At 41.4% G+C, this 23,606-nt stretch overlaps 1 protein-coding gene across 1 annotated transcript in view; it reads right to left on the reverse strand.

Moving 5' to 3' along the window:
* LOC137166692 (versican core protein-like) overlaps positions 1-23,606 on the reverse strand; it is a 129,450-nt gene that overhangs the window by 100,328 nt on the left and 5,516 nt on the right. Inside the window, exons 2-3 of the mRNA XM_067568539.1 lie at positions 16,061-16,136; positions 7,608-7,985 (exon numbers count right to left, since the gene is read on the reverse strand). Coding sequence (XP_067424640.1) covers positions 7,608-7,985; positions 16,061-16,130 — 448 coding nt within the window. The 5' untranslated portion in view covers positions 16,131-16,136. The remainder of the gene's footprint in view (positions 1-7,607; positions 7,986-16,060; positions 16,137-23,606) is intronic.

A 23,606-nucleotide genomic window follows, 5' to 3' on the forward strand; every position in this document is an offset into this window, starting at 1 on the left:
ATCTGTCTGATGGAGACTGTGCAGGGGGCACTATGGAAACTTCTTGCATTCTCTCCTTTTTGCTCACCTGCATAGCGATGTGGCCCTGAATTCTTAGGATGAGATCTTGGCCACACTTCTAGAGGCTTTGGGGATGCTGTAGCAGTACCAGTCAACCTGAAAGCTACTCAGCACACAGGGACTGCTCTCCAGTAAGGGAATACTTGAGCGGCATAAAGGCCATCCCATATGACTAGGAGGTGTGGTAGGATGGGTCCAGAGTGCACAGTGCTCCAGTTTTTGGCTTGTATAACTTAAAGCAGTCTTCAGACTGTACACCAGAAACCATTTTGCCGATCTCAAATCAGAAGCACAGCAATGTGGCTCAAAGCCATCTTCCCTCTCCTCTCCTGAGCTGCACTGAGCATAAAACCTTTAGTCTTTTCAACCAACTAATTACTTTCCTCCTTTCAGAGTAGTTTTCCCTTGTTCCTTTTTGTTTCTGGCAGAGGAACTGTGGACGGAATCAGAGACCCACTTGTAAAGTTCAACCCAAAGACTGTGAGCAGCAGTGGAGAGATGAAGCTGTCTGTTCAGTGAGAAAGAAAACTTGGGAGGTTATGATCTGGGTATAAGATAGGCAATTCTAAAAGATTAACGAAAGCAGTCTTTCAAAAAATGCTCTATTTAAGGGCTAATCAATGAGAGCTCAGATTTTGGAGAGAACAAATCAATTAGATTGCCAACATAAAATCTCCAAGGGCTGAGAGCACAATAAAGTAGCATTATTCCCACATTGGGAGCAACTCCCATTTATTATCATCATAATGCCTGCACCAAAGGAGGGTTTGCATAAAAATGAAAATGTGAATACAATCTCATGCTCCTTTCCTCTTTACATTTACTCTCCATCTTCAATGGCTGCTTCTCCTCACTATTTAGGTCAGGATTTTAAACCTACTTTTTTCCATAGTAGCTTTCTCTCTTTTTACCTAATACCTGGAAAGTTTCCCAGGCTTGCAGCTGAAATAAATAAAAACAATTAGATGAAGGTCCATGGAAACAAGCCCTCCCCCATACCAGCTAGTCAGACTAGAAGATTTCTGCTGAGAGAGGCATTCATTGGTGAGATATAGGCAAGAGCAAGAAATCTGCAAGGATTCCACCTGCCACCCTGAACCCCTTAAATCTGCAGGAGCCCCCAGATCGGTTATCCAAAAACCAGCTGAACTTTTTTTGCAGAGATTTTCCATGGTCTTTTCCATTATATTTGGTGCTATTGATATATTTTAATGCCTAATCAATAGGACACAAGAGGGGCCATTTAATTACATATTAAATATTACGGGGTGCATAATAATATTACTTTGCTCTTACATAACACTTTTATGCACAGATCTCAAAAATATGGATTAATGTCCACATTTTTTTGCAAATGGTAAACTGAGTCACCCAACTGGGACCATCCCCCTCTTGAGGAGTCTCAGAGCTTGGCCTCCAGCCCAAACCTGAACATCTACATCCTCAATTTTATAGCCCTGAGCTCAAGCCCCGCAAACCCAAGTCAGTCAGCTGACCTGAGCCAGCTGCAGGTCTTTTATTGCTGTGTAGGGGCCTGATTTTCTGAACTTCAGAAACCCAAGGTCAAGCTGCTTGTCTAGATCAGGCCAATGAGTATGTAGGTATAAAAACAGCCACTTAAACTGTTCATTTGCATATAAATATCATATTTGCATATGTATTTGCAGCAACTGCACATACAAATTAGACATGCCATTGCATACATTTTTGGCAGGCAGCCTTAGGCTTCTGAGATTTAAAAAAAATCAAGCCCTAGACATTCTATAATTTACTTTCAGAGACTAGTAGCAGGAGTCCAGCTTTATATAAAACGTCTTATGGTAAATGGTTAATCTGCAGAGACTTCTCCCTCCTTCCTTTTTTTCCACTCACAGCATATTCCACCACTTGTAACCTGTGTTCATTTGATTCAGGCTGGATTCGGTGGACTTAATATACCTGTTAAATCTAGGGGAAAGGTTGAAAAAGGCTATTAAAAATATATGTTTATTTTTTTTACATGAGTCCATTCAGGAATCGCTAGTCAGTTCCCGTATGTTTTATTTTTATGAGTCCTTCAAGTCAAAACCCAACAGGGCAGTTGTCTGAGCTTATTTAAATATTCTCACTTGTACTGGAATATAGATTCTAGGGCCAGAAGGGACCATTATGATCATTTAGTGTGACCTCCTATATAACATAGGCCACAGACCTTCCCCCAAATAATTCCTAGAGCTAATCTTTTAGAAAAACATCCAATCTTGATTTAAAAATGGTCAGTGATGAAGAATCCACCGAGACCATTGGTAAGTTGTTCCAATGGTTAATCACTCTTGCTGCTAAAAGAGTACGCCTTCTTTCCAGTCTGAATTTGTCTTTGTCCAACTTCCAACTGTTGGATTGTATTATACCTTTCTCTGCTAGACTTAGGAGCCCATATTAAAATATTTATTCCCATGTAGATACTTGTAGATTGTAAGCAAGTCATCCCTTATCCTTCTCTTTGTTAAGCCAAATAGATTGAGCTCTTTGAGTCGATGACTAATCCTTTTAATCATTCTCATGGCTCTTCTCTAAATCCTCTCCAATTTATCAACATCCTTCTTGAATTACGGGCACCAGAAATAGACATAGTATTCCAGAGCAGTCGCACCAGTGCCAAATAATTTCTCTGCTTCTATTCAAGATTCCCGTTAATGCAACCCAGGACTGCATTAGTTCTTTTGGTCACAGTGTCACACTGGGAGCTCATGTTCAGCTGATTATCCACAATGACCCCCAAATCTTTTTCAGAGTCAGTGCTTCCCAGGATAGAGTTCCCCATCTTGTAAGTATGGCCTACAGTCTTTGTTCCTAGATATATGGGTTTACATTAAGCCGTATTAAAATTAATATTGTTTTCTTGCCCCGAGTTTACCAAGGGATACAGTTTGCTCTGAATCAGTGACCTGATCTCTTCATTACGGACCACTCCCCCTAATTTTTGTGTCACTTGCAAACTTTATCAGTGATCATTTTGTTTTCTTCCCAAGCATTAATAAAAATGTTAAAAAGCATAGGCAAAGAACAGATCCCTGTGGGACCCGATTGGAAACAGACTCACTCGATGACGATTCCCCATTTACAGTTACATTTTGAGACCTATCAGTTAGCCAGTTTTTAAGCCATTTAATGTGTGCATGTTAATTTTGTAACATTCTAGTTTTTAATCAAAATGTTTTTAACATGCATATGTTCTGAACATCCATTCAAACAAATAGGACATCAGGAAATGCTTGGAACAATGAGCCAGATCTTCAGCTGGTACAAATTGATGTAGCTCCATTGACTTCAGTAGAACTACACTGCTTCACAGTAAAGCTACACAACTAAGATCTGGCCCAGTATGTTCAGCCACTTCTAACAAGTTTATCAAATTTTGCTGGATGTACACATTTAACAATGTTGGCATTTAAAGAGTAGTAATATATAATAATGATTAATGATAGCAACTTTGATAATTTATAAACAACACCTTTCTTTCACAAGAATCCCAAATTGCTTTACAAACTACATATGCCTTCACCCAGCATTATAAGGGTTTTAGACCTATCCTGACTGAAAGGGAAGAATTCCACCTTCTGAATCACCAGTAACATTTCTTCCAACCAATGGAGAATTTTGAGAAAATTTCCCACCATCACTAATATAGGCTCAGCTTCACTGGCATTAGTAATTTGGGAATAGAATCACAGAATCGTAGGACTGGAAGGGACTCAAGAGGTCTTCTAGTCCATCCTCTGAACTCAAGGCAGGACTAAGTATTATCTAGACCATCCCTGCCAGGTTTTTGTCTAAGCTGCTCTTAAAAATCCCCAATGATTCCAGTGCTTACTACCCTGATAGTTAGGAAGTTCCTCCTAATGTCCAACCTAAACCTCCCTTCCTGTAATTTAAACCCATTGTTTCTTGTCCTAGCCTCAGAGGGTTAATGAGAACATTTTTTCTCCCTCCTCCTTGCAAAAACCTTTAATGTACTTGAAAACTGTTATCATGCCCTCCTCAGTCTTCTCTTCTCCAGACTAAACAAATCTAGTTTTTCCAAACTTTCTTCATAGATCATGTTTTCTAGACATTTAAGTATTTTTGTTGCTCTCCCTTGGAATTTCTCCAGTTTGTCCACATCTTTCCTGAAATGTGGCACCCAGAACTGGACACACAATTCCAGTTGAGGCCTAATCAGTATGGAGTAGAGTGGAAGAATTACTTTTTGTGTCTCGCTTACAACACTCCTGCTAATACAGCCCAGAATAATGTTTGCTTTTCTCACAACAGTCTTACATTGTTGACTCATATTTAGTCTGTGATCCACTATAATCCCCAGATCCCTTTCCACAGTATTCCTTCCTAGGCAGTCATTTCCCATTTTGTACATGTGCAATTGATTGTTCCTTTAAGTGGTGAACTTTGCATTTGTCTTTACTGAATTTCATCCTATTTATTTCAGACCATTTCTCCAATTTGTTCAGATCATGTCAAATTTTAATCCTACTCCAAAGCACTTGCAACTCCTCCCAGCTTAGTATCATCTACAACTTTATATGTGTACTCTCTATGCCATTATATAAAGCATTGATGAAGATATTGAACAGAACTGGACCCAGGACCAATCCCTGCAGGACTCCATTTGATATGTCCTTCCAACTTGATTGCGAACACTGATAACTACTCTCTGGGAATGGTTTTCCAACCAGTTATGCAGTATGCAGTTATACAGTAGCTCTATCTAGGTTGTATTTCCCTAGGTTGTTTATGAGAAGATTACTTGAGACAATATCAAAAGCCTTACTGCAGAAGTCAAGATATACTACTTCTACTGCTTCCCCCCATTCACAAGGCTTATTATCCTGTCCAAGAAAGCTATTAGGTTGATATGACACAATTTGTTCTTGACAAATTGTTGCTTATTATTACTTCTCTCCTTATTATTGTCTAGGTGTTTGCAAATTGATTGCTTAATTATTTGCTCCATTATCTTTCCAAATACTTAAGTTAAACTGATTGGTCTGTAATTCCACAGATTATCCTTATTCACCTTTTTACAGACTGGCACTATATTTGCCATTTTCCAGGCCTCTGGAATCTCTCCTGTCTTCCATGACTTTTCAAAGATAATCACTAATGGCTCAGAAATCTCCTTAGTCAGCTCCTTGAGTACTCTAGGATGTACTTCATCAAGCCCTGTGACTTGAAGACATCTAACTTGTCTAAGCAATTTTTAACTTATTTCCCTATTTTAACCTCAGATCCTACCTCATTTTCACTGGCGTTCACTATGTTAGACATCCAACCAGTACTACTAACCTTTTTGATGAAAACTGAAACAAAAAAGTTGTTTAGTACTTCTGCCATTTCCACATTTTCTGTTATTGTTTTTCTCCCTCTCATTAAGTAACAGGCCCACCCTGTCCTTGGTCTTCCTCTTGCTTTTAATATATTTGTAGAATGTTTTCTTGTTACCCTTTGTGTTTCTAGCTAGTTTAATCTTATATTGTGCCTTGGCCTTTCTAATTTTGTCCCTACATGCTTGTGTTGTTTGCTTATATTTTGTAATTTGACCTAGTTTCTACTTTTTTAAGGACTCTTTTTTGAGTTTCAGATCATTAAAGATCTCCTAGTTAAGCCAGCATGGTCTCTTGCCATACTTCCTATCTTTTCTACCCAGTGGAATAGTTTGCTCTGTACCCTTAATTATGTCTCTTTGAAAAACCGCCAACTCTTTTGAACTGTTTTTCCCCTTAGACTTGCTTTCTGTGGGATATTATCTACCAACTCCCTGAGTTTGCTAAAGTCTGCTTCTTGCTCCTTGCCTGTGACTTTGCAGCTAGCACCAGCTGATGGTGATATGGAATCTTGATAATTATTGACTCCAGCTGTGAAAGGATTAGGAAAAGACTATATCTAGTGGAGAACTCAGTTAGGAAGGGACAGCGAGACCACAGAGAAAGTTGGACTCTCCTGCAGATAGGCGAGCTCACAGACGCAGTTTTGAGCCCTGAGACAGAGCTTAAATAGGCAGGAGGTTAGGTGGGAGGACCCATAGGGAGCAGTATAGGATCTTGTGGGGGAAGCCCTGAGCGAGGGTCTACAGAGTAAGGAGATCCCTAATGGAAGTTGCCAGTGTTCCTATGAGAGGGAGGCAGTGAAAGAAAACCTGCTAAGACAAGACACAACAAAGGACAGATTCTGCAAAAGCAGAGGGAAGGCCCAGTGAGAATGCTTCAGTGGAGCCTGAGGGGAGCAGGCAGCTTGTTAGTCTGGCAGAGAAAGGAGAAGCTCGAGTCCTGAGAACCAAAGAGAGGCTGCATTCAGCACAGGCTGTGGGGAAGCATCACAAGGGGACTTAGAGGCAGGAAGCAGCCCATGGGAACAGCAGCATGTCTGAAGAAGCAGACCTAGAAGCTTAATACAGGGTCCCCGGGCTGGAACCCAGACTAGAGGGTTGCTTTGGGTTCCCCTATCAGCCCCTGAGGAAAAGTGTATGCAAGCCCAACTGCAGGAGCAAATTACCCTCATGTGAAGGAAGGCCAGTAAGAACACTTCATTGGAGCCTGAGAGGGGTGGAAGAACTATTATTTGGACATTTACTTGGACTTTCATTTGGACCTTTTGTTACCACAGAAGAAGACTGAACTTTAGATGACTTGGCCAGAGAGCTGAGCCATGGAAAACCCAATAAGAGGCGGATGGCCAGTAGGAGGCACCAGAGACACAGGACCCTTTTCAGCATCACACCCTGACAAAAAGGGTGCTGCAATGGTGTGTATACTACCTTACATGCACTTAAGTGTGGGGTTCCACCACAGCTTTTATCTCCCCATTATTGTGGTGAAAGGTACTTCCTTTGTGCCTGACATGACTATCCCTCCACATTTTACTGGGGAAACCTGGGAGAAAGTGGTTTCCAGCTAAGACTGCATCATGTTTTTGGTATATTAAGTGGTGATATAGTATGTCCTACCATAGATCCAGTGGGTCAAATAAATAGTCCCTTATTATTATTATTATTATTATTATTATTTATTTATTCCTCAGTGAACACCAACAACATTCCCAGTGCTATGCAAACATTTAAAAAGACACTGCTCCTACCCAACAAGTTTACAATCTAGTAAAGGTAAAACAGTTCACACACACACACACATTACAGTACATCGCAGTTCTGGAGAAGGTATAGGAATCTTGTAGAGATCATTGTTGAAAGGTGATGAAGTAGCAGTATGTCTTGAGGAGGGATTTAAAGATGGTGAGGCAGATCACTGGTCAATGAAAGGAGGGAGATTGTTCCAAGCACAAAAGGAAGCATCAAAAAAGCATGAAGAGGAAAGGAGAAGGATACATGTTGGAGAGAGTCTTGGGAGGGAAAGAAGGGCAGCAGGAAAAAATGATGGCAGACAGGTAACCAGTAGCCGATTTAGCAAAGATCCTGAAGCACCTCTAAATGCTTGACTTTCCAGTAATTGTCTTTTCCATTTTAATTAGAAATATGGGGTCATTACCAATTACAAATGTATTAAATGAATCCTTACCATCAACAGCCAATGAGATGACATCTTGGGTGTCTTCAATTCCATACATGACATCACAGCGGTACACTCCCGCATCACTTGCATGTAGTTTAACCAGAGTCAGCGAAGCATCACCAATATCCTCTGGGTGAGTTGGAACTGACACTCTGCCTTTGTAGCCTTGCCCTATTTTGATGTTCCCATTTTGGGCCACCAGAACAGTGGTTTCTTTCACATCTTTTCCACTTTTATCCTGTTCAACCTTTGACCATTTGATTCGAAGAAATTCACTTGTATTGTTGTAGCTGGGGGGTAAAGTAGGCAAGGTTGAAAAGAAGCAAGGTAGGGTCGCTCTTCCAGAAAGAGAACCCTTTACACGGGAGCTTTTTTCCACTTTAACTAAAAGAGAGAAAAAAATCAGGGGAAAAATCACATTAGTGGGCCAACAAAATAAGAACTAGATCAATTCAATTGCAATTTAAAGATTAAAGCTCACAGGGGGCTGATTCTCATGTCCTTTATGATGGTGTAAATCAGGACTACCTTTACTGGAATCAATGGTATCAACTTGGAGGCAGTCTGGTCTGGTCTGGTGGACTAGGATTTAGAAGAGCTAGGTTCTATTCTTGCCTCTACCCCACCTTACTTGGGTAGCCTTGGGCAAATCACTTCACCTCTCTGAGCTCCAGTTTCCCCATATGCAAAATGGGCATAATGTTACTGCCCCCCATTAGAAAGTGCTTTGAGACCTACATATGAAAAATGCCATATAAGAGATAAGTATTGTTGTTATGCAGAAGGAAAACCAGTATGAGATGAGAATATGATCCATGGCCTTGAGCACATTACAGCTTTGAGAACCCACCCATAATTCTATCAAAGGTTAACTCATTTTTATCACTTATCTATAAAACAATAGTCTTTCTTGTATTTCCAGTAAGACTGAGATTCTCTCAACTATTTGTCTGTTTGCTTCCTTTCTAATCTCAGGCCTTAACATGTTGCTGAAACAAAATATTTTAGGATGTTCAAGTAAAGAGGAGGTGAAGCACATGGAAGGTCTCTTCTTGACTCAGACTTGTGATTAAAGGACTTTTATCATAGTTTTTTGACATCTCCAGCTGCAAATATTTTACATGGAAATGCTTCCACCCGACAATATCCTTAGGGGAAAGTTGGCTACTGTTCATCCATCTTGCCTACAGCGTGTGTCTGGAGAGAGGATTTCTGTTTGTTACCATTAAACACCTGCTCTTAATCCTCATTAAGTTATTAGGTATGGTTCAATAACATTATATATTTGTAATCTTTTCTCTTTCACTGGCCTGCTCTGTAACTCTTTCTCTGAAAGGCTGACGATAATGGTAATTTATTTTAAAAGCCCTAGGGTCCATAGTTTATAAAGATAATATCTGCAACCTAATATTGACCACCAACAGTGTGAAGGAAGAAACAAGTGCTGCCAACACATGGAAACTATCTAGCTGTTCATTATTAGTTGTCAAAAATGTTCTATATGCTTATACTGCAGAAGATTCCAAAGAAAGAAAGATAACACCTGGCTATTTCACGAACTACTATGTTGTTTTGTAAAGCATTTGAATGTTGGTTAAATTATTTTTTCAAGGGGGCATAGATAGCTCTATACAGCATTTACTTTCAATGGTCAAATCTCTCTATCTAGGTTGATATCATTCTCATCACTCTGGTACCTGAGTGTCCAAATATTACACAAAGGTACCATGAATGATAACTGAGATATAAACAAGTCACATACTACAATTGAGGTCTAGACTAGAGTTCTAATAGGAATCTATTTATAAAAACAGGGAAAAACAAACAATTCAGATACAACAGCCTGAAGAGAACTCTTGGGATTATAGGTTGTGGGGTAGAAATCACCAATGTCCAGATTCAGATGCTCTTACTAATGCTGAGTATTGTCTTATTGTGTACACATAGTCCTACTGAAATCAACAGAGCTACTTGGGGAGTCAGATGCTACTCAACCTGAGCAAGGGAATCAGAATCTGGCCCATAATGGCATCAATGGATAATAAACTAAGAGGGCATGATTCCAATTTACAATTTTACACTAGGATAATGCCACCTGGTCTGATTTGCTACTCCATTACACCAGCCTCATGATGTAACTGCAATGAATTACATTGCAGTAAAATTAGTGTAAGCAACTGCAACATCTGGCCCCCTCAATTTCAGTTGAGTTACTACCCAGATTACATAGATGTCAGATCAGAATCGGTCCCAAAATATTTTATATTTCTTATGTCTGGTTGCTTCTTAAAAAAATGTGTATCTTCATTAAAGAGAATATTTAAAAGAATAAATGCTTAGTTCTAATTATCCTGCCTGTCAGAATTTTAATAATCTTCACAGACAGTTGGTGGCTGCAGAGATCTGCAATATTAGCACTGCACCTCGAGGACATTTTTCTCCTTAAAATTGGTATTTACATGTTGAGTTTCCTGAAAGCTCTGGCAACAACCATATCATTATGATATACAGTCTCTCTCTGCTCTAGTCTAGGGCAACATTTTGGAAAGAAACGAGACCATGTGGTCACAAATACATCCATCTACTTTACAAAGTAAGTATCCCAGAGCACTTTTATAATAAGAGTACTCTCTGTTCTGACTTGCAGGCTAATCAGCCTATGCCTATTATTAGATAAAATAGGTTTTTTTAAAAAAAGTTACTTTCCCCATTTGTGGGAGGAAAAAAGACATGTTTGGCAATTCAGTATAGCTAAGTGATGCTCCTGCACTGTTCCAAAAACTTTATTTCCTGTGGCAGCCCATGCTAGCTATTCAAGCATGATTTATTGGCCACTGCTGAAGACTGCCTTTTCTTAACCCTTACTCCTTTTCTGATGCTTTAGCATTTTCCCTCTGGCTGAAAGCTCTTCCCCAGATACTCTGAAAGCCACTTTGCAGACCATTCCTTAGGAAGTAGAAGGCCAGCAAAACACATGGTCACCAAGGACAGAAAAGTATTAGGGGCAGGAAGAGACCTGCCTGTGTGTTTGTCTGAAGCAGAGAGGGACAGGCATTTGCCATTTTGCCTAGATCAGCAGTTGTCCTAGAGCTGACCTAGAAGGTGCTATGCAACCTGGACATCCATTTTTCCAGCCCTTTTACCCAACTTCACAGCCATGTGAGACATAACACACTAATCTCCTCTTGTATGTACTGAAAAGGAACACGGTTTGAAATCACCAGCTGGGACTAATTCAAGCAGTTTTCTATTGCTAAATGGTATATAAAGAACTTCTCAATACAACTGGTTAAGGGGGGGAACACACACAGACTTATGTCCAAATCACCACAAAGAGCCATACATTGGAGACCTTGCTCAAGGAAAAACTCCCAGTAAAGTCAATGGGAACTTTATCTGAGCTAGGACTGGGATCAGGCCCAAAGAATTACAGTATAGTCAAATTATGAGGGTCTCACTAACAACTCTGTCTAACTGTCAGATTACTTGCTTTTTTCTTATCAAAATCTAAATTTTAATGACCAGCTTATCCCTGGCCTTAGAATGGGTGAATGGGGAAGGAAGGCATAAGAAATCCATTGTGGCCTCCTGCAAAGGAATAAGTCAATCACAGTTCCTGTGTTTTGAAGACTGCAGATGCTGCTGCTTCCTACTTCCCTAAGGATGCCAATCACTTCAAAGAGAGGTGGAGAGAGGCAGAGCAATGGTTCCATCTGTTCCACCCTGTTCCTTGGAGCTGATCAACTGCTCAGGAGTGAGCAGCTGCATGATCCAAAGGGATGGAGCATGTTTCAGGGAAAGGATTGTGCCTTAGAATTGTATCAGAGTGCTCCCCTGCTGGGGTGCCCAATGTGAGCTAGTGTCTTACAGTGCAACCTGGCCCCCATGTTGCAGCCAATCCTGATCCTTATAAATGGCAAATGAAGGGCTGTTTATTTTTCCTCCAGCCAAGTTATCTGTGGTGTTCTTCCTCCATTTATGTATTCACACTGATGTACAGGATCATGTTAAGAGCTAAGCCTTGCAGATTTAACTGTGAGTTTCCCTACATTTTGGTGGATTTCTTGGAGCCCTCTCATTACATAAGCATATGGATTTTGGAGTGAGTCTTCAAAAGTTGCAGCGAAGTTTCATCTTGAATCTGCTGTAATGTTTTATCACTCACTCAGTTAGTGTATCATGCTGCCAGGCCATTATAAGGGGCTGCATAATTAATTAAAGGGAGGTCGTTAAAGACAAGGAGCTCAGTGAGGCTATAAATTCTATACCACTGCTTCCCAGAGCTCCCTGATAGAATTTCCTCTTTGGGAGCTTTTACCTGGAATAAAGCTGTTTTCCTTTCGACTTTAACCTGAATTCCAGGTAGCTTTTGTTTTGGACCTTGTCTTAGGGCTGCCCAGTTCACAGTTTGGGTTGTAAAAGCTCATCTTATCAGTGAAGCAGGGCTTGCTCTCTTCTTTTTGAAGTTGGAAACAAAATAAAATATTTGCTCCCTACCTGAGAACAAAGAGTCCTTCCCCAGAATTTCTTGTACAATCATTACTTTTGCAAAAGTTGCAAAGCCCTGAAAAGTGAAGTATGCAGAAAAAGGGATGATGCAACTTTAACACCGCAGGGCAATTTTAGGATAAAAATAACTGCAACACCCATTGGTCTGTATGGAGCAAAGAGGTCTGGATCCAAAAGAAAGGCATGTCTTCCAGGAGGAGATGGTGCTGAGAAGATTAGTCTTGCTATGTAACTAAGTTTAAGTGAACAGAAACATTGATAGTGAGTAATCAGACAAAAATGTATTTTCATGGAATCAAAGATCCTATTTATGTTAAGCCAAGTTTACAGAGGAAGAACAATTAAAACCCTTTGTTGAGAGTTCATCAATAGTCTGTCTACGCATACTTTCTATAGTCCAGTTTATTAGCAGCCATCACAAATACCTATGATCTCATGTGCTCTGTTAAATCTGATTTCTTTATATACTGAGCCTAAGTGAACTCTGTTCATTAACTCAATCTTTTAAGAAGGAAATTCAATACTTAAGAATATAACAGTGTTGGACTGTTAAAATAAATTTTAAAAAAATCAGGACTACCTGCAAAAACTTGTATGGAGCTTTGAGAATAGAGGTAATAAATTGAATCCCAACAAAAACCTCACTGTGTTCCTACCAGATGGTTTGTGGTCTGAGCTACTACAGTAAAGGGAGGGAGGATGTAAACCAGGCACAGACTATTGAAGGATCAATTACTTGTCCTACTCTGTCAGTAAATCATAGAAAACCAGGCAAATGTAAATTCCATCTGCAGAGCTGAATATTATAATACACACACAGAGACACACACATACATATATATAATATACAGACACAGATAGATGTTTATTATTTCTTAGTCTTAGACAAGTGTCAGACTGCTACTGAGAGGATTTTCTACTCTTTTCAGGCTTATAGGGTCCTTCCTGAAATCACATTCATTTGTGACATGACAAATGAACTTTTAAATCGGGTAGGTAAATTCCCACATTTATCACAGTCACTAAACCAGTTTGTAACCTAACATATTACACCAGCAGATAGTTCAAAAGTGAGTGAATGTCATGCTAGCAACCAGTGTAAACTTTGTTCATTAACTTCTGTCATTAATCCTTTATGTGCACTAGAGCAAACAGCACAGGTCCTGTGATGGGGCACTCCTTTGACCCCAGAGATTTATGTGGTACTACTTCCTGCTGTTCTGCTCCCAAAAATATCTTATGGGAATATAAAGGACCTTAAAAAAACTACACAAGAGCCTCTACAATTTATGTTTATAATAAAAAATGCTATATAAAAATGAATGAGCTCACCTTGCATAGGTGCTAGGTATTTATGGATATGGCCAACCACTAGGATGAGAGATGATAAAGTGAAAGAAAGACTAGAACAATTACTAATGGTGAATATATAAAATATTGTATATCTGTAATCTGCTGTGTTACAAACAAGATTGGAGTTTTGTCATGTCTATCATGGTAATCTTGGATTTCAGGACTTGCACTTTAAAAAGAAATCCTTATAAATATCCAAACCAAGTCCTTTGGGGACTTTGGCATGGCAGGGAGGCTGATGGGGCGGGCGGGGAAGATGTGATGGCAAGCAGTTGACTAAACCACACAGAACCTCGACTGCTACAAATGTTTAACTTGCACTGAGTGACAGACTATTAGAGAACAAGAGCAATGCAGTGACACAAAGGATCACACAAGTGGATGAGCAGTGATGACTTTTTTTCTCCAACAGGGATAATGGTTCTTCCCCAGGTATAGAGAGAATTAAACAGTGAAGAGGCCAGAGTGAGTCTGCAAAGACTGGGTGCTGTGAAATGACTCCTGCCTTCAAAAATGGCATTGCACACATGGACTCTATTCCTGATATTTGTCCTAGAAAGGAAAATAATAGTTACTTGAGACAGAAACCTATTTGTTAATGTTAGATCTTTGTTGTCTTCACTTACCTCAGAGATTCGGCGGCAGTCGACTGGAGTTACGCAAACTACACAAAGAACTTGCGTAACTCCCGTCAACTTCTGTGCTTCTGTTCTGCACGCCGTCTTCACTGCACTGCACCGACAGGAACCGCATTCCCGTCGACGCAGCGCTACACCACTTGAGAAGGTGGTCTTAATACGTCGATTTCTGGATTGACTGAGTGGGTCTTCACTGACCGCTCAGTCGATCCAGATAAGTCGATCTGACAGCGGCGAATTTGCTGCTGTCAGTGAAGACATAGCCTTAGAAAGTATTTTTCCCACTTCTTTTTCCCTTTTCACAGTGCCCACTCTGTGAGGTTTTCTTAAAATGCCAATGATCAAACTACTGCTTTAAATGAATAAGAGACACAGTGTCCATACAGCTTTTCTAAGGGTGGGAGGCTCTTTCCATCCTCTCCCACCAAGCCACACACAGATAAGCACCAGCCAGAACCTGGCCCAATATTATTATTATTATTATTATTATTAATTATTTATTAACTGGATGCTCATGAGTAGATGGCTCATGTACTGTAAAACCCATACTGGAGAATCTTTGAGGCAAATTAAGAAGTGATAGAAGGTGTTGTAAATTATACAGCAGTAACTTGGTGTGAGTGTGAGTAGAATTACACAGTATGAGGCAGGAGGGCACACAGTATCATGAACAGAAACTAATAGGAATGTATAATGCGGTTCAGAGCTGCTTTGTCTTGTACATTCTTCCTCCTGCTAGTTGCTTTTCCAGCCCGAACCTCATCCTTTTGCCTCTCATCCTGTGAATTACCCCTTTACAGGCATATAAATTACCCATGCTTGCGTCACTTTTGAAGCTAGCCTGTTAGGATTAATAGCTCTTCATTTCACTATAACTTATGCCAGATATTTCTGTCTTAATGGAACACCACAACTCACTGGATAAAGACATCTAAATTCATCACTGGATTCTTTAGCATGTAAACTCACTTGGCAAATCTAAAAACCCTTCCCATAATGATTTTCCTTGCCTAGTAGCCCCCATATAAATAGTACATTAAGTACAACACTAAATCCAAGCCTGATATGCAGTATTTTCTATTACATTACTAAGTGAAAACTTGAAAATAATTTTGCCATTTACTAACCAAAGCAGTCCCAGCTCTCTAGGGAAAAATGATAAAAACTTATTTGTTCACCCCTCACCCTCTCACTCAGTCTTTGAGTCTATTGTCCCTGAGGACAATTCTAATCTCTCTGGTCTGCTGTGTGTTTAATGAAGGATGGGAAAAATAAGAGAGGTTTTAAGTAGGAAATAATGGTGCTTCCATCCTGCTCTTAGGAAAAATATATTTTACTTTTTATAATGGCTGGGAGCATTTAAGCACCACAGACATTCACTTTTCTCTAGAAAAATCTTGGACAGCTTTGTAAGAGCCACTGGACAAGCTGGAGAACAAAAATAGTAATTTCATATGCAAGTGTTTGCCAGGAGAGTGAAATCAGCTCAGAAAGCCCCTATAAATGGATGTGTTTACCATCTGCCTCTTTAATAAAATGTGTTGTGTTCTTAGTGCAGAGAATCATAACTTCATTATTAGAAATGTTGAGGGAAAAAAACATTTTGCTCTGTATGGTAATCTGTATTACATAATCCTATGACACTTTACATCTTTTTTATTTGTGTTACTGAAGCAGCTAGAATCCTCAAGGGAGATTGGGTATCATCATGTTAGGCACTGTACAGTTTGAGACAGTCTCTGTCCCAAAGAGTTTGCAATCCAAATACACAAGACAAACAAAACATAGGAAGGGCACACAAAGTGGAATGACTGACACAAGGTCATTCAGCAGAGCAGTCGCAGGAACAGAAACAGGTATCCTGACTCCCAAGGTATCAACCTCCCTTCTAGACCATGCTGCCTCTAATAGTCACTAAAGGACAGTTCCAGTAAATGTTTCCATGCATCATACACTTACCTTTATGCAGTGCATATGTTACAACTAAGGTAGAGCACATCCATAAGACACTTTTTATATTTAATAACATCTTGACCTACAAATAAAGAAAAAATGAGTAAGTCAAAAGTATTCTAGTGTATACTTATGAAGTGTTGTAGGCCAATACATCAATACTTGTCTTTAATATTAAAGATGATGATATACCATCACAACCTATTCATCAGGCGGAATGGATTAATATTAAAATTCTTTCACATTTAAATCACTGGGTTGATCTAATCCAGTACAATAGTCACAGAAAGTCATTACCAACTGGTGGCTGTTCCATGGTCTTTGTGAAATGAGAACCAGTCCAAATCCAATTCTTAGTCGGTGTCCACAGCACAAAAAACACCATCATTTTGAAAGTTACAAATTGCCTTACAGAACCAAGGATCCATTTCATTTCACAAAAGTTACCATCACAAATTGCTCGTGAGTTCTGAAAGTGACTGAATGACAGCATCACAGTTCTTTCCATCATTTTGCTGAATACAGGTTGTCTTAGGACTTTCTGCTTGCCACCTTTATTTCTTGATGACATTCCATTAAGGAAATTTCCTTGTAGTGACAATGTGACCCCATTATTACAGATTCATGGTAGATTTTAGGTTCTGTTTCCGAAGTGTGACTTGGACAATTCAATGCCTTTGTGTATACGTCCCTCCCCCTTTCTAAACTATGAACCCTGTCAAAAACGTAAAAGTTCTCTAAAATACACAGTGCTTCCGTAACAGTAGATTGCTATTTCATGCTAGATCCTAGTTAAATATGTTGCCTCTATAAATAACATGAAAATTTGAGGTAAGCACACAAGTGAAAGTAGAATGATTCCCACTAAATGTTAGCCACTATCTCTTTATAAATATTCAGCTATTCCTTATCGGTACTCACATACAATATTTAGCAATCATGAGAAGTAACTTTCAGTAACAGTAAAGATTTGTGAGGCACTTTTGTTAAAAGGCTATTAGATTGAATTCATAGGAATTTCCTGATTTTCTTGTCCAAATATGCTACTCATGTGATCTTTAATTAGAGCAGGAGCCAAAATTGAGAACTATTCTATATCCTGAATAGAATATAATTTAACTGCCTTTAGGGAAGTTTGGAGCAGAGATTTATTAGGAGTCTATCTATATTAAAACTATATACGCTTAAGTATTAAAAAGTCAACACTGGAGTTAAAACATTGACCAATGCAACAAGAAGTCTTCACTAGATATAGTGGACACTAGGTATCTGGTTGCAGCAGATATAAAAGCCTCTGATAACAGCTGGAGATACCCATAGGTTGTGTAACGAAATTCCTTTACTTTGAGTGTATGTCCCAAAAAACATATCACTGTATCTGGCTTGGGATACATTCCATAATGGGAGAATAGTTCAGAAAATAATGCAGAACATCTTAAATCAACCCTTTACAATGTGATACTCTTGAATACCTGAACAAGACAATGTCATTACTCCCACCCAAAAGAGATTATGTTCCAGAAGCTTACAATCTTAGCAAGTGGATGATTAGTGTTACTCTGTTGCACAGGGAAACACACTGGGCAACATTTTCCCAGAGCATGTGGAGGAGAAAGCCAGCTACTTTCCCATGTAGCAGGATGAACGCGGCCAAGCATACCTCAGTCTTTTATCATCAACTCCACTGGGCTGGGATTACAATGTGATAATATTTATGTTGCCGTGTCAATGGTCACCCACACTGAACCTTGCACGGTGGCACTGACATTTCAACCAAAATGCCATCACACCAGGTTCACATATTTTTGTGGTTAAATCCCAAACAAGAATTATGACCTTAATGGGTTCATTCAACCTTATCCATATTTCATGTAAAATTTGTTTTAGGGGATCAAATAGTAGTGCTTGATCTAAATCAGTTCACAGGAAGATGGCTACTCAGTACATTTTTAGTTGTCATAGGTGGGAGGATTATTAATTCTACAAGTCTGGACAGTTATACCATCTCCTAGGCCTTCATCTTGAAATCAGCACATGAGAGAAATGGCTGCATAAGAAAGAGTTGCATATGTCAGAGCTGATCATTTGCCCTTTGTAATTCTACAGGGACTAATTTTCAAAGGTGGGTGTCTCCAAAAGTTGTCCATATTCTGCATTTGTACACATGAATCAATATTTAAAAGAAATGATTCCTCATTACTGAATATCATAATTGATAGGTTAGGGGTCAGAATGTGTTTGGTGCCTACAGAGGTGTGCAAAGCAGAGGATGGTTCAAGGAGCCCTTATATCCAGACAGCTTGAGATCCCCCATGCAGAAGGACTGTTCATGGTTAGTGCCCGTATGGGCACAACCTTTCCAAAGAGGGCATGGAAATGTTAAGACAGACAATCTAACGAGCCACAGAGGAGAGCACATGCTGTACCTTCCTAAGGGGTAGTGCAATAGGTATGTTTCCCCAGAAACTTTAGGAAACAGCGGGCTTCCCTGCAACAACACCTCCTGGAGCACTCCCTGTTGGGTTGTGGCTGCATCATCCCCTAATAAAGCTTGTGCCAATGACTAAACAGTCAAATAACTTTAAATGAAGAAAACAAGAACAAAGTCTGTACAGACTTTGCACATTTCACTGCCAGGAGGTAGCTCTGGTCTAAGGGAGCAGGACCAGAGGAGTCAGAAAGGAATTCAAGGAGAGAAAGGACTGTAGGGTCCCCACCTTCTGGGAGAGATATGTGCTGCTTCTCAACGGTGCTGGTCACAGACTGCTTCCCACTTCCTACCCCACTATGGTGCACTGAGAGGCTGAGTGGAAGTTAGGGAGCCAGCAGAGAGATCAGTGAGACAAGGAGAGGGAGAAGTGTTTGCTCAGGGTACATAGCCTCTAATAGCCAGGAGGAGAAGGGGAAACCTTGCTTAGTGCCTGCAAACCCAGCCTGCAGATGGGGGACACTTGACACCTTGACACCAGATGGGGGACACCAGATGGGGGATACTTTATACCTCTGCACAACATTGTAACTGTGCAGGACAGGGCTGTGGGCACAGATGCTGCCCTGGAATATGTATCAGCACTCCTCAACACATCGCAGAAAGGTTCTCTACCCTTAAAAGCTCCTTGCAACAGAGCTGTGGCAGGACAGGCCATACAAGGAACTATGGGACCCACATTTATGCAGTGACTCCACCATAACATACAAAAAGTGCAGGGAGCCAATGGCAGCTATTCCAGCTGTGGCCCCACATGCTAGCTCCAGGTTAGGGCTGGGATTTCACCTCCTCACCCCACTGCACTTCACCCCATTGCTTAGAATTCATGCCAGGGAATGGATTTCACTCTAATTGTTCAGCAGTTATGGAATCATCTGAAAGAAATATACTGACAGATATTGCTGGCTAGTGATCGAAGGCTGCTGGAAATAGCACCCAAAAATAGAAAAGTAAAGGAGAGAGGAAAAAAAGGCAAGGAAGGATAACTGTTCAGGGTCCTTGATCCCAGAAGTCCAAATGGTATCAACATGCCTTGCAGATGAGGGGCAGTACATGATCATGAATGTTTTGGCATGTTTCATACATAGCCTTCCATTTACTACTGCTGAATTTACAGATGCTACACACAGACTTGAGTACTTCTTTAAACGTTGCACAGTGGTTGAGCCATGCTCCACTGACTTTAACATGAAACACCTCCACAAATCTCCACAGGCACTTTGAAAATCTCCCTCAAAATATATTAACTTTCAGACACCTTGCCCGAGTCTTCTCTAACCTGTAGGACCTACCTAATCAATTTGACAGTGATTGGTTCTATTTGCCCCCAGATTCATGTGTGTAACTCCCATGGACCTTAATAGGGGACACATACATGCAACAAGGAAACAATATTCTGTGCTGTAACTGCCCCACTACAGGGTGTTCATGGAATACTCCAGTCCCTGTGTGCTGGTAGCATGCTGGGTGTACTACATGCTGAGGCAAGCTCTATAGCTGCTTCAAACTCTAGGCCCTTCAGAATCTAGCCCTTGATGGTTCCCTTAAACATTCACAGATTCCAGTGACATAACAAAGGATTGCTTTACTGGGGCACCAGAAATAGAGGTGCAATTACCTTAGGTGCAATAGCTTTAAGTTACAGCCCAAAGGTCAAAACAACAATTCCTAACTCAGCCTCTCTTGGCAGTCCGGCCCAGAAATATAAAGTGCTGCTCCTCAGACCTTGTACCAGGGATACTCTCTCCAGCAACAATCAGTCACTGACCATCAGATCTCTCAGCCAGTGTTCAGTACTTTTATCCAGCACCTGAAGTCTCATTCAGACCCATCCACCTTGCCCCATCTGCTCGCAGGCCGCTCCCAAGCATCTGTCATGGCTCCCACTGGCCCTCTGACCGCCCCTCTCAAGTCCTTTGGTCACAGCTCTTAGCTGACCAGCCTTCCCTCTGTAGCCAGCTCCCACAATACAGCCATCAGCCTCCTGCTTCCACTGCAAAGCGGCCTCTGGCTCCCTTCTGAGCCAGACCCCCTCTAATTTGAGTTTGTACGTCCCTTCCTGGTACCCTAGCACCAGTTAACCCAGTACACATTAACAAGCCAGCAGGTTCCTTACAATACCATATTTATGGCTAGATTGTGCCTTTGGAGTCCTCATGTACAGAGGAGGCATAGAGGGGCCGAGTAGCAGTCGGCCTGCTGAGGAAGAATTCTGCCCAGCTGAAGACTGCAGGACTTGGCCATATGTTTGATTTCTGCCCTCTGTTGAAAAATGCATCTGTGGAACCTTTCAGCTTGAAAGATGCCAAAACCCTTGACAAACCTAACATCTGTAACAAGTGATATAGAACACAGAGCCTGAAACGCTGCCTCCTTTGAGAGAGACTAGCTGGAGTGCTCTAACAGCACTCATCACAATGCTACCATGTGTCTGAATAGAGGAAGTGAAGAGTAACTTTTGAGAACATTGCATGAGTTCAGATGAGCAAATATTATTCAATTTAGAATCTGGTTAGGACATGTAGGGCCTGATTCTGCTCTCACACCAGTTTTACACCACACTGTTGATTTCAGTGGGCTTACTCCTCACTTAAAGTGATGTGAGCACATAATCTCTGCTTCCTTTTAAGATTCCAGGTCAAGAAAGAAAGGAAAGACTTCCGGTGTGATACACACTTACGCAGCAATCAACGTTTCATCCAGCCAGAGAGACTGGTGGTCTCTATCAAAAGTCGTTTGTCACTCCTAGCCATTTCCTCCAAGTTGGTAGTGAAATAATGGTCACCTAGGGACAGTCATTCATTATTTTCTTCAGAAGAAACCAGGTGTCTGATCAAAATGCCCTGACATGTGACAACTTCCCATTGTAAACGTGTATAGTGGTTATGTTTATTGTGAGCAACAAAAGAATAACCAGAAGAATTAAAGAGTGGTTAGGCTCAATTTTTCCTTCACTCCCATCTGGCAAAAAAATAGAGCTTAGTGTTATGACTGCCTGGATCTAACATGGATCTAACTGGTTTTTTTGTTTTTTTTTTAAATAGGGATTTAGGGGCTCTCAGGAGACCCCAATCCCAAATCAAAAATCAGTTTGATCCCCTCTGTGACATCTATGAGGAAACATCTTTGGGCTTCCTCGTGTAGCAGGAAAAGGCAGCTCAGCGGCTATGACTTTCCGTACCCTAGCCCCTGGATGTAACAGGTTCCCCAGGTTAAGAGGCTCTTTGGCAGTGAGGGTGAAAGTGAGCTGATCCTGCTCCCCTTGTCTCTACTCCACTCCACCTCCCAAAAGCCCTGCTAACTTCAGGGTGCCCTTGATTAGATCATCTTGGCTCACAACTTTATCCACTGAGCTGCCTTTTTTTGCCCATCCTCTGCTGCTTCCATAAGGTAACCCTAAGGAGCTACCTTTCAGATGTCACAATAGAGAGTGGGGTTTATTCCTGGTATGGAATGAGGATCTCCTGGGAATCTAATCTGCCCCACCCATTCAGCCTTCAAAAATGCATTGCCAACCTCAAAAGTTCAAAATTACATCAGACCCTAAAAAATCATGAGTTTGGCTCCAAAATCATGAGTGCTTTTTCCTAAAAAAACCAAACCTCTCTCTCGTGATTTTTGGTTTGTCTTTTGATTTGTGAACTCCGCCCCCCTCCCTGTCTGAGTGTGAGTGTGAGAAAGAGATGTTGCCAACTCCCTCAAAAGTACAAAGTAAGTTGATTCTGGCCCCTACTGCAGGAGTTCTCCTGGCTGACTGAAGGTGCTAGGTTTCCAACTTCTCCCCAGATCTCAACACTCTAAGTAGTGATTGGCCCCCCACAATCCCATATTTGCCCGCATCACTTACCTCTGCACCCTCTGCAGACCCCACATCAGTTCTGTCCCCCACCTTATTTCTGCTCCTCACCTCTCGGTGCACCTCTGTCCCTCTTGCAGCTTCAGGGGTTCTTCCCTCACCCTGCCCACCCTTCCACCCAGCCTGGGGGCTGCCACCATGGGGGTCCTCTTCTCTGCCTTCCCAGGCCAGGGTGGAGAGACAGCTCTGGGGGTTATTCACCGCACTCTCCTTTCCCAGACCTTCTGTTGCTGGAAGGAACAGAGAGGAACTAACCCATTTTTATCAGGAAGGAAGTGGGGAGGAGGGTGCAAAGCCACCAGGACTGTTGGATTATTTCAGCTTCCTCTTCCCCTCCCACACCTGAACTCCTCTCTGCTCCTTGGCAGGGAAGAGGGACAAGTACTCTGCCTAACCGCTGTAGAAGATGGGCTGCTCTTTCCTGGGAGGCAAGGAAGTGGGGAAGGCAGCCAATCAGAGGTGGTTTTCCCCAGCAGTGCTAAAATTCAGAGAAAGTTGGAGCATCCCAGGTCACAGTGAGATTGGCTCCAGCAGGGGTCAAAATGGCCTCATGATGAAATTGCAAAAGTTGGCAGCACTGCATGTGTTTTTTGTAATTTGGCCCTTATTGTGCAAATTACCCTCACGGCCCACGTTTTTCTTATAATAAAGTGAGGTTCAGGGTTACAACAACACACAGGTAGGGGGGGAAAAAATCTAATCAGCAGCTGCCTCCAGCCCCACCAGGAACAGGCACAAGAGAAGTGAATTAAGGCTACTCTTCCTATGGCTAAAGGGAACAAAGGGCCACTGCATATGGAAAAGACCAACTCTCCAGTGTGCCTAGGCAAACTAAGGCTTTGTCTACACTAGCACTTTAGTCGGTAAAGCTTTTGTCGGTCAGGGGGCTGAAAAAAACACCCCCATGACCAACGTAAGCCGATGTGGACAGCGCTAGGTTGGTGGGAGACGCTCTCCTGCCCACATAGCTACGACCGCTTGTTGGGGTGGTTTAATTATGCCAGAGGGAGAGCTCTCTTCCATCGTCATAGACCGGCTACACGGGAGACCTTACAGTGGCACAGCTATAGCAGTACAGCTGTGCAGCAGTGAGGTCTGTAGTGTAGACAGAGCCTAAAAAAGCCCCATCCCAGACATAATATATGTGCTGCCTCCAGCCCTCAGCAGGACTGGACACCAGCTGAATGCCTTCATAGGGCCCTGCACTT

This window comes from Emydura macquarii, unplaced genomic scaffold (genome assembly GCF_026122565.2).
Source record: "Emydura macquarii macquarii isolate MOO-44397 ecotype Brisbane River unplaced genomic scaffold, CSIRO-AGI_Emac_v2 contig_2897, whole genome shotgun sequence".
NCBI lineage: Eukaryota > Metazoa > Chordata > Testudines > Chelidae > Emydura > Emydura macquarii.